At 42.0% G+C, this 20,377-nt stretch overlaps 2 protein-coding genes across 2 annotated transcripts in view; one reads left to right on the top strand and one right to left on the bottom strand.

Annotated features, from left to right (window-relative positions):
* The first annotated feature begins 3,125 nt into the window (after positions 1-3,125).
* GKN2 (gastrokine 2) lies at positions 3,126-10,546 on the top strand. The gene is made up of 6 exons (XM_017853762.1): positions 3,126-3,240; positions 5,329-5,382; positions 5,822-5,959; positions 8,527-8,637; positions 9,316-9,472; positions 10,328-10,546. The coding sequence occupies exons 1-6, from the start codon at positions 3,229-3,231 to the stop codon at positions 10,408-10,410; spliced, it is 555 nt and encodes a 184-aa protein (XP_017709251.1). The 5' UTR covers positions 3,126-3,228; the 3' UTR covers positions 10,411-10,546.
* Positions 10,547-13,413: 2,867 nt separating this feature from the next.
* The window catches only part of LOC108516327 (gastrokine-3-like), a 15,134-nt gene continuing 8,170 nt past the window's right edge, over positions 13,414-20,377 (bottom strand). Inside the window, 1 exon segment of the mRNA XM_017853759.1 lies at positions 13,414-13,559. Within this exon segment, the coding sequence (XP_017709248.1) occupies positions 13,414-13,559 (146 nt within the window).

The following is a 20,377-nucleotide window of genomic DNA, read 5'->3' on the forward strand; positions in this document are numbered from 1 at the left end:
AAAGACCTTGGAAGCATTTCTTAAGCAAGACTAAAAAGCACAAATTAGAGAAGAAAATATTGCTAATTTCAACAACATCAGACTATAAATAAAACTTCTATATAGCAAAGGACACCATAAACAAAGCTGAATGATGAGCTACATAGACCAGGAGATTATTAGAGAACTCTTATTCAGAATATGAAAAAAATTCCTACATAGCAATAAAAAATGGACAAGAATTAGAAAAAGGGGAAAGGATATGAACTAGCAAATAGTTGACTCTGCACACTCCTGTGACCCAAGCAAGCCATACACTACAGGACACTTTTGAACAGCTACAGAAACATCTGTGTCCGCACCGCTTGTATTAGCAAAGCAATGGCCCATATAGAAGAGTGAATAAATGGGCGTTTGGGTTGGTTTCAAGTCTTTGCTATTGTGAGAGACTGGATAAAGAAAATGTGGTACATATATACAATGGAATACTATGCAGCCATTAAAAAGGATGAGTTCATGTCCTTTGTAGGGACATGGATGAAGCTGGAAACCATCATTCTCAGCAAACTAACACAAGAACAGAAAACCAAACACCGCATGTTCTCACTCAGAAGTGGGAGTTGAACAATGAGATCACATGGACACAGGGAGGGGAACATCACGCCTGTCGGGGACTGGGGGACAAGGGGAGGGATAGCATTAGGAGAAATACCTAATGTAGATGACGGGTTGATGGGTGCAACAAACCATCATGGCTTGTCTATACCTATGTAACAATCTGCATGTTCTGCACATGTATCCCAGAACTTAAAGTATAATAATAATTTTTTAAAAAGAGTGGACAAATGAACATGAATACCTTCATTCATTGAAGTATTACTTTAAACCTTTTGGTGCTTTACCAACTAAAGAATATTGGACTGAATGTCAGAAGGCCTGAGGGAGAGTTATCTTTACCAGAAACTATATACTAACTATATATGATCCTAGGCAAATTCCTTAACCTGTTTGGCTCTTAGTTTCCTTGTAAGAGGTTTAGATGGGACTTGAAACAGTGTTCAATCTGAATAACACACGGAAGTTTTAGAAGTCCACATGCCTGCACCCCTTTTCAGACCTACTGCGTCAGGGTATCCAAAGGTGGGCACGGTCAGCACCAGGCCCTTCCAGGTCAGCAATTTCACTCCCTCAGCGGGGAGCTGGGAGTGAAGACAGGAATTGCATTCGTAACAACGTTTACAAGCACCACTTCTCATTTTAGTTTTCACTTCTGAGTTGTGGGTAGGCCTGACAATTTCCAAGTCTATCTTTCAGTCAGGGAGCATTCTGGAAGCAGAAGCCTCCTTGCTAATGCTCCTGTTTCAGCAAGGCAAGGAGTTAACAGTGACCCAGCAACTAATCAGAGAGGCTGTATCATTTTCAGAGTTAAGAGTGTGGATTCTGGAGTTAAACTGGGCTCAGATCCCAATCTCTGCCTTTCAAAGTTGTGTGATCCCAGAGAGTTACTTAACTTCCCTGCACCTTGATTTTCCTATCTGTAAAATGGAACAGGATAGAAGGTAACTTCTAGGGTTGATATGAGAATCAGATGAATCAATATATCCAAAGTGTTTGGAAAGTGTTGAAACATATTGAGTGCTCTACAAACGCTAGCAATGATCATTATTAGACTATAGACCCAGAACTCCTGAGGACAGGAGGGGGACATGGTAGAGGATAGCATGTAATACTTTCATTGGCCTAATGTCTACGGGCATTGCTGGTTTGCTTTCCTGAGTCTCTGAAGCCAGATATGAGAGAAAATTTGCAGGTGCATTACAAAACTGTAATCCTTTCTGCAACTGCTATCTCAGAAAGATTTAATAAAACTGTGTGTTTTACATCCACCCCCACTGAACAGCCAGGGTAGAGGGATTCCAGTGAACTAGGTGGCCCTTAACTTGCCCAGATGTCTACTTTTTGAGAGCCCCATTTTGTTTAAAGCTGCTAGTTAGGAAGTTGTTTCAGCTGTAGAACAAGGGCATTATTTATGTTATCTCTTTGCTTAACGGTGGTGATTCTCAATATTTTACATTTTGCATTTTACTGGGTTTTTTGTTTTTGTTTTGAGATGGAATCTTGCTCTGTCACCCAGGCTGGAGTGCAGTGGCATGATCTCGGCTCACTGCAACCTCTGTCTCCCGGGTTCAAGCAATTCTCCTGCCTCCGCCTCCCGAGTAGCTGGGACTACAGGTAGGCACCAACACGCCTGGCTAATTTTTTTGTATTTTCAGTAGAGACGGGGTTTCACCATGTGGTCCAGGCTGGTCTCAAACTTCTGACCTCAGGTGATCTGCCCAGCTTGGTCTCCCAAATTGCTGGGATTACAGGCATGAGCCACTGCGCCCAGCCACAATTTACTGTTTGTTGTTGTTGTTGTTGTCGTTTGTTTTGTTTTTAAATTTCCCTTCCTGGGTTCATGATTATACCCTGACATTAGCCATTTCTAGTTGTCACGTTAAAAAAAAATTACACAAATTAAACTTTATTCTCTCTTGTTTTTTTCAATCTGAGAATTTCTCAACATTCTGCAAGACAACTAGACCTCTCTAACTTACAGTTTTGGGCGAAGCTTAATGTAAAAATTTGGTTAACCCTGATAATGGGGGAGAATGCCTTCTGGGTCTTGTTCCTCATGAATTTCTGGAAAGTGACACCAAATCTAAAGGGAAGAATGAAGAAAGTCCTAGACTGTTTGTTCTCCAAGCAGACCTCCCCAGCCACTGTCTTGGCACCCAGTCTCATATCCGTTCCCTCTGTGGAAGAATTCAGCCAGCAGAACAGTGGTGAAAAGACATCGAGTTGGAGCCCAACTCAGACCTTAAGGAAGCACTCTTCCTTTAGGAGGAGATGCTAGGAATTTGTCCTTATAGACCTACAAAATGTATGCATAGAACAAGCATCATGCGATATTTTTAAAGGGTGGAAATTAAAATCTCAAATGCAGCATAGTACAGATAGCAGGGAATATTTACAGAGTGACCAAGTGGTGAATTTTCATGACTGACTAATGAATTTCATTGATATCAGGTATGTGGTTGGATTTCAATTCTGATAAAGGAGTTTGCTGGGGTGTGCCAGAGATATAGACATGGTCTTTTCCAAAGTGATCATTTGAAAAAGAGACATCCACATCTTCAAGCCCATATAAAGGATAGAACCTGCACGGGGCAGCTTTACTTACTCCAGCACCTTCCTCTCCCAGGCAAAATGAAAATCCTTGTGAGTATTTGTTTCTACTTCTTAACACTGTTGTGGTGACTGCTTGCAGACAATGCTCGTGTACAATATGCCATGGATTTTGGGAGTCTTAGACAGATACTGTGCATGCTTCTAAGCTTCTGTGATTGAATTAATGATACCTTTGGCAGAAATAGTGTTGAATAAGTCTGACTTTTTTTGTCCTTTGCCTGTTTTGAGATGTTTACTTAAAAGAACATAAAAAAATACAAAGAAATCTCTAGATAATTTTGATTTGGAGGATGTTTGATAATAATCCTTTATTATGAGCTTCATAAGGAATTTGGGCTATTTAAAACAACTACATTTGCTATCTAAGAGAGAAGTTGTAATTTAAAAATAATATCAGTAGTAGTAATAATAGTACCTCTTATTTCTCAAATGCATACTAACCCTTAGACTAAGCATTTCACGTGAATAATTTCATCTATTCATTGCAACAACCCTATGAGCTGAGTAGTATTCTCCCCATTTTACAGATAAGGAGACTGAGAGTCAGAGGACTGTGATTTTCCCAAGCCCATAAATGTGGATTTAGAATGTAATTTATCCATCTTCATCTCCACTTGCAGGCGCAATCACGGCAAACTTAAGCAGCCAGAATGTCTTCAATGGCCTCCCGTTATGACTAAATTCTCCCTTGGGACAAAACATTCCTTCTATGGCCACTCCACTCCTCCATCTGATCCCAGCCTCCATAGTTCCACATTGCAGTGCCCCATGGACAGTGGGCTATGTTCTGACCTAGAATGGAACTCGCTCCCCCAGTCTCTGACCTTTATTCTCATTCAGTTGCTAAGGGGGAAAGCAAAATGTTAAGTACCTCTTTCTGAAGTGTTAAAGATTGTCAGCTTAAAGAGCTCCCTCTCTCAGGGCTGTCTTGATTTCCCAAATTGAGACCTAACCCTGAAGCACAAAATTATTATATAACCATGGTGCATTAACCACAGTGTTGGATGGGAGATCATTTGGGGGCAGAGGACACTCCCCAAGCTCTCTCTAATCATACCATTAAAGTGGTTTAGCCCTTCGACTACTTGTTCAAACCACTATTTTAGACTCATTAAATAGAATATACAGGAGTATCATATGTTGTTAGAGCTGGTCTGTGGTAAGAGAAGATGTATCCCTATGGAAGGTTGAATATCTGCACACAGGTCTTTGTTAGATGCTCTACTCCCAGTCCCCAGAAGAGAAATATTAAGGGTGGATTGGAAAGGGAAGTAGGAAAGTCCCACTGACAGTTCTTAAAAATATCCCCCTTCCCCAAGACTCCTTTCATCAGTAGTTTTCAATGACAGCGCAGTCAACTCTGTACTGATGTAGTTTTCAGTGACAGTACAGTTCACTGATGTTCAGAAGAGAGGGCACAAAACCTGGGTTAGCATGTTGGAGCAGACTCCTACAGAACTACAGCAAAACATCAGAACTGCCTCAATGTCGGCTCACGACCTGCGGGCCCAGCACTTGTATGATAGTATCACTAAGGCGTGGGTTGTAGGAGAATATGGGAGTTTTCCTTGATGTCAGCCTCAAAAGTTAATTGTGCTCTCAAGCATTCTATTTTCATAGTTTCCCTTAGAAACCTGTTGTGTCTTTATCACCCATGATTCATTTTAAATCTGTATTACCCTCTCAGTCTTAAGGGATTAAAGTTTTTGTTTTTGGTGTTTTGTTTTGTTTTGTTTTGTTTTTTTACAAGAGGACACAATTTGACCACTGTTATCCAAAGCCAATGTGACTCATACCAGGGTATTTCCATAGTAAAATGAGTCCTTCACTGCTCACCTGCCCCAAGTTTCTCCTATTATCTAGATGGTGATAATGCTAGAAAGAGTTTGGAATTAGGTGGCAAATGTAGAACCATGTGCCTGGCAAATAGAATGAACTCAACAAACGCCTGTCAAATGAGTGAATGTGTATGCTTCACACTTTGGAAAGGGAGTGCTATCACTGTCTCTAGGTGTACATTTTCTGGGATATCTGTGCCTTTCCTGTCCAGTGTTCTCTCCTGTCCCCACCCTCAATGACTACCCTATAGAGAATGGATGTGGTGGGTCTGTTTTTCAGGTGGCATTTCTGGTGGCACTGACCATCTTTGGGATGCAATCTCATGGATATGAGGTGAGTTGGTTTCCTATGGGCTTTATCTCTTAGAGATGTTGGGAGAGGAAAAGGAAGGTACAAGAGAGCCTGAAAGACGGTAGAGAAGCCATATACCTTATTTGGGATGGAATCTCAGAAATAAACAATAATGGAAACAATGAGCTTGGCTATTCCTTTCCAACCACAATACCTTCGCAAATGTAAGCCATTGCTTTAAAATTTAGTCAGTCTCATTTCTCCTGTGATATCACTGCGTCTCCCATATATAATATAGTAAACTCTAAGGAAAAGCTTTGCATTCTTATGGCATCACAAGCTTTTGGATTGGGACCCCAGTGGAGAGTTTTAATTTTTAATCCCTTGTTCATAGCAGGCAGATGCTTAATTTTGTTGAAAGAGTTGCCTTTCAAATGTATAAGATTTATGGAAAACCTTTTTGTCTTTCTTTTCAATCTAGGTTTTTAACATCATCAGCCCAAGCAGCCATGGTGACAATGTTCAGGAGACAGTGACGATTGACAATGAAAAAAATACTGCCATTGTCAACATCCATGCAGGATCATGCTCTTCTACCACAATTTTTGACTATAAACATGTAAGCAGCAAATGAATTTTCATATTCTTCAGGACTAATTTTCTAAAGAGCAGAGAGATCTATCTATCTATCTATCTATCTATCTATCTATCTATCTATCTATCTGTATGGCATCATACATACTTGAATTCTTAGATTTAACCTTGTAATTCTTTAAGAATTCCTCACTTTCACCTTTCTCTTTAAATAATCAAGCAATTGGTTAAAAAACAAAACCATTTTGAAGAAAAACATATGACAGGAAACATAGGCATTTGCTTGTAGAAATTGGAAGAGTGATGCTATTATCCCACTACAGGCTCAGAAAGTGCGGAGAAGAGTAACCAAAGTTCAAAGCAAAGCCCGGCATGCAGACACTCAAACACATTTGTTGAATGAATAAATGAATGAATAGTGCTTCTAACACAGAACATCATGCAGAAAAAGAACACTTGGACGGGCACAGTGGCTCATGCCTGTAATCCCAGCACCTAGGGAGTCTGAGGCAAGAGGATCTCTTGAGCCCAGGAGTTGGAGACTGGCCTGGGCAATATGGCGAGATCTCATCTCTACCAAAAATACAAAAATTAGCTGGGTGTGATAGTGCATGCCTGTGGTCCTACCTACTCGGGAGGCTGAGGTGGGAGGATTGCTGGAGCCCAGGAAGTTAAGGCTGCAGTGAGCTGAGATTACACCACTGCACTCCAGCCTGGGTGACAGAATGAGATCCTGTCTCAAAAATAAATAAATAAATAAATAAATAAATAAATAAATAAATAAATAAAAGAACAATCAAAAAGCAATCACAACATAGCAGAAATCCAGAGCAACTGTACACATTTAATTGTGTACATAGGATAGGCAATAAATCGCACTTTTTCTGTAAAAAAGAAAGTTTGCTAACTAAAAGCACTAAACTATTTTCAAGTGTTAGATACTGGCATTAACAATAAGTCACAGAAATCTGCTCTGAAAACTTATCCTTCATCATTTATTTATTCATTTGTTTTCCATTTGTTCCACCAACCAATTGTGAACCTGCTTCTACCCAGGTTCCGAGATACGCACTATGGATATAAGTAGGTTCCAGCTCATCTCACTAGACGTTTGAACATGCTCTCTGTCCCTTTTCTTCCAGAAATGTCTTCACATTCCTCTTTTCCATTGGTGTTGGCAGTTCAATGGCACGTTTGAAAGTACAGAGTCATTAGAAGATGTGGTTTAAAAGGAAGTGGCACTGAAATTGTTTTTAAGCAACTGTCATGGAAATCCCAAAGCTGTCTTAAAAAAAATAGAGTAGTGAGGACTTGCTTTAAGCTTCTTCCATTATCACCAGGCTCAGCCTCTGTCTATTTTTGAATTTTAGGAACCCACAATTTGTGAGAATTGAAAAGTAGGAACCAGAAAGATTTCTATTAGATATAGCTTTCTAGGGTATATCATTATTTGGAACTCTCTAGAGACAATTTTCACTCCAGGTGAAGACTCAGTGGGCTTAGGTCCCTTCTGGCCCCAGGGTCTTCACCCTCCATTGCTCTCTCAATCCCACCTTATTCCAACCCATCTCTATCCAGCCAGCTTGGGTTTGAGGTGGAGAAGGGATGAAGAAAACTGGATAGGAAGAAAAGATGGTAAATGAGGAGAAGATAGATGAGACGTGTGTGGGGGTGCATGAGTGTGGGTGTGGGTATGCTTATGAGAGTTTCTAAAGCAGCACTGTCTAATAGAACTTTCTGCAGTGCTGGAAGTATTCTAGATTTGCATTTCCAATAGGGAAGCCACCAGCCCTTGTGGTTATTGAGTTCTCAAAATGTGTAACGGAAGAAGTTCATTTTAAATTTTATCTAATTTGAATTTAAATTTAGATAGTGGCATACAGCTAATAACTATCATATTGGACAGCACAGTTCTAAAGAATATTCTGTGTATCCCAAATTGGGGAGGAGGCAGAATAAAATTAATGGAAAGAGGCCAGATGCAGTAGCTTACGCCTGTAATCTCAGCACTTTGGGAGCCCAAGGTGGGTGGAACACTTGAGATCAGGAGTTCGAGACCAGCCTGGCTAGCATGGTAAAACTCCATCTCTACTAAACACACAAAATTAGCTGGGTGTGGTAGTGCACACCGATAGTCCCAGTTACTCTGGAGGCTGAGGCAGGAGAGTCGCTTGAACCAGGGAGGTGGAGGCTTCAGTGAACTGAGATTGCACCACTGCACTCCAGCTGGGCAACAGAGTGAGCATCAGTCTCTAATAATAATAATAATAATAATAATAATAATAATAATAATAGAAAGAGACAGAGAAGTGCTTCTTCTCAATCTTTCAAACCTCAAATTGCAGACCCTGGTTCCATAACATGAAAAGCAGAATACAGTCGTGGGTTTGCACAAATTTCAAAGGGGTAGAAATGACGAGAAGAAAAATGAAAACATTATGTAAAATAAGTCAAGTGGATAAAGTTGATTGCAGGTTGGAAAGCAATCCCATCATATATTCAAGTCTTTCTTCCAAGGTTCAGACATCATCTTCACCAAGTTCAGATTCAGGGAACTGGGGAGGATCAGTAACTGTACTCTTGCTGCCTCAGGGCTACATTGCATCCAGGGTGCTCTCCCCAAGAGCCTGCTTTATCCTGAAGATGGACCTTCAGAACACCCCTCCTCTGAACAATCTTCAACGATACATCTATGAGAAACAGGTAATTCTGGGGCACTCTTGAGTATTCTCTATTCTTAAGCCAGGCAATACTGGTATTTATGGAGAAATGAAGAGAGTGAGGGAGAAGATCATACTATCATGCCTTACCATAAATATGATACTCAACTTATTAAAGTTATTAAAGTGTTTTAACTTTTATTTTATTATTTTTTAAGAGCAGGAGCAAATCTCAGCTTGATTTCTACCACATAGTCCTAAATACAAGAACTTATAATAAATTCCAGTGACATAGCAAGGACTGATCAGCTTATCTTCTCAGAGCAGGGCTATGAGAAATGGTGATTGGAAGAATAATAAGAGAAGTTCTAATATTCAATGACACAAAGATGCAAAGAAATAATACAGTATAGTGAATATATACAAACACTGCACTTCAGCTAGAGACCCAAGGTTTAAGTCTCCCTCCACAACTTCTTATAGGTGCCACCTTTGACATGGGACTTACCTTCTTTGGGCTTCGTTGCCACCAGAGGTAAAATAACACTGGTAATTACTAATGAGGCTACTTCACTGATAGAGTGCTCAAAAAGAGATGCTGCCTTGAGATCCCTAACTTTTTTCTGTTTAATAATCTGAAACAGAAAATCATCACAATTTCGAATAAGGTACACCAATTTTGTCAATTTATTTTATGTTGTTTTCTGTTATACTGATCTAGACTCTGGACAACATATTCTCCAACAAATACATCTGGGTCAAGTACAACCCTCTGGAGTCTCTGATCACCGACATCGATTGGTTCCTGCTTGGGTCACCCATTGAGAAACTCTGCAAACATATGCCCTTGTATAAGGGGGAAGTGGTTGAAAACACACGTGAGTACCAATAAGTCATTCATTCACCAAATATTTTCTGAAAGCTACTATGTGCCAGGTGCTCTGCTGGGTGCCATGTGAAATGCAAATAAATGGAAACAGTACTTAGTTCAGTTTGTTTTGGGAATTCATTACATGCCATGTGTGTAAATTGTGCTAAATGTTAGGAATACAGAAATGAATTAAACTGTCTCCAAGGAACATATAATCTAGTGAAGAAGCTGACAAGTGAAAAGAGAGGATGGAATAAAGGATTCCTGGGTGCCAATGAAAAACTATTCGATTCTTGTTTACTTTCATATGTAAGATTTTCAAGTAGCAAAAAGTCTTCTGGGCCCTTAGAATAGCATCTTTTGGAAGATAATAAGAAGGAAGTCACTAAGAAATGCTCTCAGCATCTAGAATAGAATTGGTGCAGCAAAGAGAAGGCAAAGTGAACTTACAGACAGGGAGTAAAAACCCTGATTCATCTGGGTAACATATGCTACTGCAGATATTACTGTCATTTTTATACAAAGTTTCTAAACATGGCAGAGCAGCCAGAGTGAAAGAGGTCGGGCCAGCTGATGATGAACACAGCAAAGGAAATTTCTCAGAGTAGTGGAAGGTAGATAAAGAAGAGTTCATGTTTATTATACATCTACTGCCCAGAAAAAAATTTTAAGTGCTCATTCATAAAGCAAATAAAGGCACATAGGTATGCCATTGATACAGAATGGCATAATATCACTGGGATTGAGCCAACCAGCACTTCCAAAAGTTGTCAGTTTTATTTAAGCAAATATGTTATTATTCTAATAATTCCAATAATATGTTTTTTAATGCTCTTTCTTTGAAAAATTTCCCCTTTTCCAGATAATGTCGGTGCTAGAGACTGTGCAAAGACTGGGTTCCCCGGCATCTTGGGAATTTCAATCTGTGCAGACACTCATGTTTAGGATGATCAGCCCTCTTGTTTTATCTTTTCAAAGAAATACATACTTGATTTACACTCAAAAGTCAAATTAAATTCTTTCCCAATGCCCCAACTAATTTTGAGATTCAGTCAGAAAACATAAATGCTGTATTTACAGATTTTTTTGGTGTTTGTTGTTTTTTGAAAGCAGCTAAGGGAATACAAGCAGTGTCTATGTCACTATATAGAAGAAATAAAATTGCCAGAATTTTAAATAATGTGCATAATGTGTGAAAATTCCCAGATAACACCACTGGGTCACATGCGGACTAGTCAGCTGGGGTCGAACTTCCATTTCTGCATCTGCCGTCTGGATCGGCTTCCCATCTAACCATGCAAATATGTGGGGGCAACTGGGTAGAGCAGAGGCTCACATGGTGGTGGCATTGACCTGGCCAGGGGAGGGACATGGCATACCCTTATCAAACAACTTGAATGCTCAGGTGAAGGCTTTTAGGGCCATTCATATGAGTTAAAATGTCTTTTAACTCACCGAAGCAGTAGACTCAACCTGAGTAAACATTATTATAATATGTGTTGTCCTGGAGTGAGAAAGGAGAAAGGGAGAGAGGAATGAGCACCTAACACCCAGGAAAAGATGCACCATACTGAAGATCGTAACAGGAGTGAAAACGTAACTAGAAATGCCAAGTCAATATATAGCAGAAAAGCAACTTCCTATGTTTCAAATAAATTGCACATTGTATACAAATTTCAGATCGTGAAGCTGAGTCACACATGAACGGTCGGCTGAATGCAAATTCAGGGCAAAGAGGAATTACTTTAACAACAATTTATTCTCTTGCGGCAGACCTCTGGGATTCTAGCTGCAGAGACCCCCGGCCTTCGCGTTTGAGCTGACATGGGACTCTCACTAGAGATTAGATGGAGAAAGGGCTTCAGCAGGCACGGAGCTGGAGGCTTTGTCTGTGAGAGCTCCGCGGGAGCACTCATCCCCCAGGGCTCCTTGTCTCCCTCTGAGAGGCTCTGGCCCCATATAACCACCAGAATGGGAGAAGAAGGGCTTCCCCGTGGGATTAGGGCATATCTGTCCCGCAGGCCCACCTGCCTGCCAGTCCCTCCCAGGATTCCTGCCCAGCCACTCCACAGGAGTGTGTACACAGTGCAGCCTCAGCTGCTCACCCTGGGTGCTTTGCTCCACTTGAGTGCATTCCGGCAGCCTGGGAGCTGTTTGGATTCCCCCAGTGCACACAGATCCCAGGGTCCAGGGGAGGGAGCTGTGAGCATATCCGGACGTTCCAGGGCTACGGTCTGTGGCTCCGGAGTGCGGAACTGGGCCCGGTGCTTCAGCAGAAGAGGAGCCCAAACTCTCAGAAAACTGTCAGAGAGGGGTGAGCCGCACAGGTTCGTGGGCTGGTGTGGAACCTAGGCGTGCCTCCCTCCGCAGAGCTGGTCCAGTAAGGGTGGGGCCTGTCTCCATGCTGGACCTCTGCCTGAAGGAGCCCCACGACCTGGAACACCTAACAACAACAAAAAGTCGCGGCCACAGTGCCAGTGATCAGGGGTCCTTCCCCCCAAGACCCAGGAGGGGACCTGGTGAGGGGTTACCCCTCTCATCCTTGCACCACAGAGCACGGCCTCAAAGGCCTGGATACACAAAGGAGCCAGGTGGCAGAATGAGAGCCTAGCTACCGCCCATTGCTCTCAGGCGCCATCTGCTGGATTTCAGCCCAAACTACAACACGAAAAACTGCTAATTTTCCTTCCTGCCAGGCGGAGGACTAGAATTCAACAGACTGTTTAGACCATTAGCCCTCTGAAAACTTCCAGAAATGAAGCCAACTGACTATATTCAGTTTACGCCAAAGTTAAAGGAATACCAACCCTCCCAGATGAGACAGAATCAGTGCAAGAACTGTAGCAATTAAAACCAGAGTGTCCCCTTACTTCCAAATGAGCGCCCTAGCTCCGCAGCAATTGTTCTTAACCAATCTGAGATGACGGGCATGGAATTCAGAATCTGAATAGCAATGAAGTTTATAGATATCCAGGAGAAAACTGAAATCCAATCCGAGGAAACCAAGCAATCCAGTGAAATGGTTTAAGAGCTGAAAAATGAAATAGCAGTTTTACAAAAGACCCAACCTGAGCTTGTTGAGTTGAAAAAAGAATTTCATAATACAATCAGAAGTATTAACAGCAGAATAGACCAAGCTAAGGAAAGAATCTCAGAGCTCGAAGCCTGGTTCTTTGAATCAGCTTAGACAAAAATAAAGAAAAAAGAGCTTTAAGAAATGAACACAATCTTGTTCATTGGGTCTTGTCTTTTTATCAAGCTTGTGTGAGATTTTGAACCTGTCATTGTGTTGTTATGTAGACTTCATAACATAGAAATTACTATGTTATGACATCAAAATTCAGGAAGAAATAAACAATTCTTTGAAATTACTAAAAATGGAGATATACCTTACCAAAATCTCTGGGATACAACTAAAGCGTTGTTAAGAGGAAAGTTTATAGCACTAAATGCCTTAATAAAGAAGTTAGGAAGAACCAGGCATCATCTTGGTTTCCCCAACCCCCTTTCTCCTGTGACAGGTCCTTTGCTGGGAGTGGACAGGTAAAATCCTCATTCCCCAAAGGGTAGGGACTTTTAGAAAGTGACCCATCCTATGGTACATGGTTTCTTCTTGACCACACTGGGACTCAAGTACAAATTAGTCTTTCCCTTTTATGAATCACTTAAAAGTGGCACTACCACTTTCCACAGGAGATATTGCTACTTTTAAATGAGTTTTAAAAGGAGAAGGCTAATTTCTTCCCTGCTGGCTCTCCTACCCACACCCTGTAGATAGCACCACCCAGGGTGCAGGCTGGGGCAGGGTGTGGTGGGAAGGGAAGCAGTTGTGTCCCAGTTCTGAAGAAAGGCTTGCAGACTGCCTTTGGCAGGATTTTTCTGTAATTAGCCATCTCCTGGGCAGAATGAAGGGAATTTCCCAGCCTGTTTCCTGCCTGTGCAGGTTCCTCAAATCCAAGGATGAACTATTAATACTTTCTGCAGGGCCAGCCCTTCTTTTGATTTTATCATGGTACCAATTCCAGGGCTTTGAGGGTTACAGGGAACCAGGCTTCCAGTGGGGTGGGGCCGGGGAGAGGTAGACTGCTTCTCATCTACAGTTGGAGAAGATTCCAGAAGGAAAATACTGTCTGGCTTCACTGTTCTCTCTGCGTTGTTTCCTTGGTTCTCTTCCCAGCTCCATGTTGTTTCAGTCTCCTGGATCCCAATACTCCTCCAGGCCCTCCATGTGGGCGCCTAGACCACACCACCCACCTTCACACTCCCATTCCACAAATGAGCCCAGTGGCCAGCTTGTTGATACTTCCTTAATTCTTAGCCAGAGCTAGCCCTTGGATGGCCCCGCAGGTCTTGCTGCTTCAGATGTGGCCTTATGGGCATTCCCTGGCACCATTTTCTCTCTGGGTCCTGTAAGCTCCCAAGTGCAGGAGGTCCTGGGGTACACCTGTGTGCTTGGCACACATGGTGAGGCATGTAGATGAGATTCTTATTTTTCGTATTTCCCATACAATTGTGTTTCTCACAGTAAATGACATGCCACATGTCATGCAAACTCCTTTGCTCATCTGAGATAGAATTAAATAGAATTTGTTCATTCAGAGCTCCCAGGATTAGAACACATGGACCCAAACAAATACTTTATTATACAAATATCTATTTGGATAACTGACTGAATGAATGAATTCAAGCATTTGTTAACTCAAATATAATAAAAATAAATTGGTGAATTAATAAAATATTGAGACTTCTATCTTCTAATAATGATGAAGTAGCTGATATCAGACTAACTTTCCTGCCATAACAATTATAAACTTGGACAAAAAGATAAACAGTAACCATTTGAAGACAATAAAGTTACCCCAAACAGGCAGAAACTAAAGAGGATATGACCTTTAAAAGAAATGCTTATTCATCTATTGCTGGTAACAGTTGTCTAATATTCTGTGGCAAAACCAGTCCATTGATTACCCAATCCCTATTCCCCACCTCCCTCTTTCCTTCTAACACGGCTCTAATTTAAGTAGCAACAACAACAACAACAACAAAAAGCCCTTAATTTTAGAAAATACATTCCTTTGGTTCCAGGGAATTAATCATGATTGGTCTGAATCAGTAGTTTTCAACTGGGGTGTGATTTTTCTCCCCTCCCCTGAAGACATCTAGTGGTGTTCGGAGACATTTTTGATTGTTACAGCTGGAGGGTATGCTACTGGCATCTAATGGGTAGACACCAGAGATGCTGCTAAACATTCTACAATGCCCAGGGTACCGCCCTACAACAAAGAATGTTCTGGCTTCAAATGTTTACAGTGCCAAGACTGAGAAAGCCTGGACTAAATCAGTCTTGGTTTCTTTTAAGACAATAAAGCAATATCATTTTCTTCAGCCTGTGATTGGCCTGTGGGTGGCCATATGATCTCAGTTCCTGCCAATGAGTTGTAAGTAGAAATTGCTAAGTGGGGCTTTTGGGAAAGATTTCTCATTCCTGATGAGGAGGAACAGACTCAGCTGGCATGTGACTTTGCCCTTTGCGCGTTCCTGTCATCCTTCCCTCAAGGAGGATATGAGGAGTCAGGAGATGATTGGCCATTTTAGGACCATAAGGCAACAATCCTAGGGAAGGAAGATTCAGGAAAGAAAGAAAGAGCTAGAATGCCTGACTGCATTATTCCTGAGCTTCACCAGCTGGGACTACCTTTCTCTGTACTCACATGATCTGAATCAGTCTGAATCAGTCTCTGCCTGTTTAGGCCACTGTGACTGAGTTCTCTTTTTTCACAGCTGAAATCATTCCTTACAGATACACCTGAAAGAGGCTGGATAACTCCAATCAGTACACATGCCTCTAGACCTGGGCCCACCCCAGCACTGGGGTCTCCAATTCTTTCACCCCTAAAGCCCCTTTGAAAATTCCAGGCTCACCACATTCCTGTACTCATGCTGCGGAAACCCAATACCGAGGGCTGTTCCTAGGAAAACTTCAAGCAATTGTCACTTGAAGCTCACTGCCCAGCTCTGTTTGGCCTGCCATTCCTTCTTATCAGTCCAGACACTGTCCCTAATTCTCCCTTGGCTCTTGAGGAAATGTCTGATGTTGCAGCAAAGGGCTCAGCACACATTCAAGAATGGAATCAAGTGCTTCTTGGGGTTTAGGGTCTAGGTGTACCCTATTTTAAGGTGGTAAGTCCATTTCCTCAGCATGCTTTTAACCACTAGGGAAGGATTCCCTGGCTGCAGCATGGCCCTTCCAGCTCATGCAGTAGTATATGACCCCCAAGAAGGGACACCCCAAGAATTCACCCCTCACTGCTTCTAATGATGCAGCTCACCCTTCAGTCTTCCTCTAAAAAGTTGCTGTTGCTACACCCGTAAGGGCATGGCCTTAGGTACACAACACCTGGTCAATGGACAATCATCCTGTCCTCTTATTCATGACCTTTGTTAGCTTTTCTTTTCTCCTGTTTGACCCAAACTAATCACAATAGGGAGAATTCTGGGGCTACTTTGCCAACTCCTTACCGTCTGCAGTTGACCTCCACCTCAAGAGACTTGCCAGAATGTGTTTGATTTTTGCTGAGAACTGCTCAGCATATTCCATTATGCTGAGGATAAATTAAAGGATAATTCTATTACTTTCCCTTTCCACTCCCTTGGGGCCAAGGGTGAGGTTGGGTATTGCCTGGGAGTGGCATGAAAAAACCTTCTGGGGCATTGGAAATGTTCTATGTCTTCCTCTGGTTGATGACTACATTGAATGTATATATGTAAACATTCATTGAGCTGTGCACTTAAAATCTGCACTTTATTGTATAGCTCAATAAAATGTTAATATATTTTAAAATTTAAAACGCAAAATAAAAACGAGGCCTACTCAGTCTTCAGCAGTCTCAAGATACACAGAAGTTGGCCATGGCTAGAGCCTATCACCACTGAAAGGCCCAGGTTCCAGCTGCCTGTTGCCTGGAGCCAGGCCAGAGGACCCAGTGCTGTGGTCTTCCTTCAGGGATGGGGAGGATGTGAGTCAATGGACAGCTACAGCTCTGCCTGCTGTGGACGGCTGGGGTACTGCCTGTGTGTAAAGCATTGCCCAAACTAACTCAGCTCAATGGAGGGCCTCCACAGGAATAACTACTGACATATGGGTTAAGTTGTGGGGAGGGTCTCTCTGCCCCAAGCAGACAGCAGGACAAGGAGAAGCAGCACATTCCAGGCAGGATAAGGTGCACTGCTCCTGATCCCTTGGGAAGGAAACTAAGAGCACAGAGCGAGCAGGTAGCCAGAAAATAAACACTGGGCAGCTGCCTTCCAGAGCTGGCAAGCCAGCTCGCCCTTACCCACAGTCCCGAGCTTGGACACAGCTGGCTCTTCCCTAGGCTGCAGAGAAGCAGGAGTGGCAGGGAGAATTAGAAGTGACACCATCAGGAGTGGAAAGGACTAGTAAGGAAATTAAGATGTTCCCCCTAAAGGGAAGTCTGTCAATGGAGTGCCTTTCTTTAAACAAGGAGGCCAGGAAATTTGACCTCTATTTTAGATCTCCTCTCTCTGGGAAAGGACTCTTGAGCAAGGACGGAATTCCTGCAGGATAGTTTTATTTATTGCGAGAGAGTTTTGAGTGGGTCTCATCTGGGATTTAGACATTACTTAAAGATTTCTTGGTAATCCTCTGAATTGAATATGTCAGCACTGAATATGACTGAACTGAATATGTCAGTGCTAATATGTCAGCACTGAATATGTCATTTGCAGGACTAAAGACTCTGTCAGGGCAGACCTGCTCAGGAAAGAGGGGGCTGGGACACACTCCTAATCCAGTAACAAACTCTGGAGAGGGAGGAGCAGTTCAATCACATTGTGATGTTTCAGGCTCAAATTTGTCCCTGGTCCAGTCCCCAGGGAACTCATATTCCAGGTCTCAGGGTGGTGGGTGGGGACTGAGTATAAAAACAACAGTAGCCACAGATGAGAAAAGTCCTCCCTTTTTTTTTCACTAGTTTCTCTAAGAAACTAGGGTATACATTGCAGGGTGATATGATTAGGCTGTGTGTCCCCACCCAAATTTCATTTTGAGGGAGGGACTGTTGGGAGGTGACTGATCATAGGGGCAGTTTCCCCCATGCTATTCTCCTGATAGTGAGTGAGTTCTCATGAGATCTGGTGGTTTCATACATGTCTGACAGTTCCTCCTTCACATACTCTCTCTTTCACCTCCCACCATGTAAGACGTGCCTGCTTGCCCTTCTGCTATGATTGTAAATTTCCTGAGGCCTCCCTAGCCATGCAGAACTGTGAGTCAATTAAACCTCTTTTCTTCATAAATTACCCAGTCTTGGGCAGTTCTTTATAGCAATGTGAAAACAGACTAATACACAGGGCGTACATGAATGATTGAGATGCCAAAGGGTGAGGAGAGACTCATTTTTCTTATTTCTACATTGGGTCCAGAGGGCTCATGCTCCTTAAGCCCCCTGAGGCTCCCCAGATCAGTTGCAGAGATGGCAGCGTCTGCCCAAAGGCAGGACGCCATGGAGGGGCAGCAAGTGGAGACAGCTCAGCTGAGGACTCTGGGGCTGTGGGTTCCCAGGCCCCTTCTCCCAGTTGTAAGAGGCAGCACTGAATATGTCAGCCTATGTCAATGACAGGGGCTGCCCCAAGGGAGGAAGAAAAGAAGAGAGATGATTTCCCTGCTTGGAAGATCACTGGGCTCATTCTTAGCTACTTTTAGGCACTCCTAGAGAGACTAAAAAATTATTTCAATGGACTCAGCAAGAAGCTTAAGTTCTTATTTATTTATTTATTTATTTGTATTAAACTTTAAGTTCTAGGGTACATGTGCACAACATGCAGGTTTGTTACATAGGTATACATGTGCCGTGTTGGTTTGCTGCACCCATCAACTTGTCATTTACATTAGGTATTTCTCCTGATGCTATCCCTCCCCCAACCCCCACCCCACGACAGGCTCTGGTGTGTGATGTTCCCCACCCTGTGTCCAAGTGTTCTCATTGTTCAGTTCCCACATTGGTTCCATATGAAATTTAAAGTACTTTTTTCTAATTCTGTGAAGAAAGTCATTGGTAGCTTGATGGGGATGGCGTTGATCTATAAATTAACTTGGGCTGTGTGGCCATTTTCACGATACTGATTCTTCCTATCCATGGGCATGGAACGTTCTTTCATTTGTTTGTGTCCTCTTTTATTTCATTGGTTTTCTGTCCTTGTGATAGTTTGCTCAGAATGATGGTTTCCAGTTTCATCCATGTCACTACAAAGGACATGAACTCATCCTTTTTCATGGCTGCATAGAATTCCATGGTGTGTATGTGCCACATTTTCTTAATCCAGTCTGTCACTGATGGACAGTTGGGTTGATTCCAAGTCTTTGCTATTGTGAATAGTGCCACAATAAACATATGTGTGCGTGTCTTTATAGCAGCATGACTTATAATCCTTTGGGTATATCCCCAGTAATGGAATGGCTGGGTTGAATAGTATTTCTAGTTCTAGATTCTTGAGGAATCACCATACGGTCTTCCACAATGGTTGAACTAATTTACACTCCCACCAACAGTGTAAAAGCGTTTCTATTTCTCCACGTCCTCTTCAGCACCTGTTGTTTCCTGATTTTTTAAATGATCACCATTCTAACTGGTGTGAGATTGTATCTCATTGTGGTTTTGATTTGCATTCCTCTAATGACCAGCGATGATGAGCATTTTTTCATGTATCTGTTGGCTGCATAAATGTCTTCTTTTAAGAAGTGTCTCATCATATCCTTTGCCCACTTTTCAATGGGGCTGTCTTTTTCTTGTAAATTTGTTTAAGTTTTTTGTAGATTCTGGAAATTAGCCCTTTGTCAGATGGGTAGATTGCAAAAATTTTCTCCCATTCTGTAGGTTTCCTGTTACTTCTGATGGTAGTTTTTTTTGCTGTGCAGAAGCTCTTTAGTTTCATTAGATCCCATTTGTGTATTTGGGCTTTTGTTGCCATTGCCTTTTGTGTTTTAGTCATGAAGTCCTTGCCCATGCCTATGTCCTGAATGGTATTGCCTACATTTTCTTCTAGGGTTTTTATAGTTTTAGGTCTAACATTTAAGTCTTTAATCCATCTTGAATTAATTTTTGTATAAGGCGTAAGGAAGGGATTCAGCTTCAGTTTTCTACATATGGCCAGCCAGTTTCCCCAGCACCATTTATTAAATAGGGAATTTTTTCCCCATTTCTTGTTTTTGTCAGGTTTATCAAAGATCAGATGGTTGTAGATGTATGGTGTTATTTCTGAGGCCTCTGTTCTGTTTCATTGGTCTATATATCTGTTTTGGTACCAGTACCATGCTGTTTTGGTGACTGTGGCCTCAGGTAGCGTGATGCCTCCAGCTTTGTTCTTTTTGCTTAGGATTGTCTTGGGAATGCAGGCTCTTTTTTGATTCCATATGAAATTTAAAGTAATTTTTTCTAATTCTGTGAAGAAAGTCATTGGTAGCTTGATGGGGATGGCATTTAATCTATAAATTAACTTGGGCAGTGTGGCCATTTTCACAATATTGATTCTTCTTATCCATGGGCATGGAATGTTCTTCCATTTGTTTGTGTCCTCTTTTATTTCATTGAGCAGTAGTTTGTAGTTCTCCTTGAAGAGGTCCTTCACATCCCTTGTCAGTTGGATTCCTAGGTATTTTATTCTCTTTGTAGCCATTGTAAATGGGAGTTCACTCATAATTTGGCCCTCTGTTTGTCTGTTACTGGTGTATAAGAATGCTTGTGATTTTTTCACATTGATTTTGTATCCTGAGACTTTGCTGAAGTTGCTTATCAGCTTAAGGAGATTTGGGGCTGAGATGATGGGGTTTTCTAAATATACAATCATGTCATCTGCAAATAAGGACGGTTTGACTTTCTCTTTTCCTAATTGAATA

This window comes from Rhinopithecus bieti, unplaced genomic scaffold (assembly GCF_001698545.2).
Source record: "Rhinopithecus bieti isolate Rb0 unplaced genomic scaffold, ASM169854v2 scaffold_36315, whole genome shotgun sequence".
NCBI lineage: Eukaryota > Metazoa > Chordata > Mammalia > Primates > Cercopithecidae > Rhinopithecus > Rhinopithecus bieti.

Bases quoted from the DNA above. Each gene is read 5' to 3' on its own strand.
- GKN2 (XM_017853762.1), top strand. The intron at 5,960-8,526 runs GTAAGCAGCAAA...TTGCTGCCTCAG, and splicing joins CAATTTTTGACTATAAACAT to GGCTACATTGCATCCAGGGT. The intron at 8,638-9,315 runs GTAATTCTGGGG...ATACTGATCTAG, and splicing joins GATACATCTATGAGAAACAG to ACTCTGGACAACATATTCTC.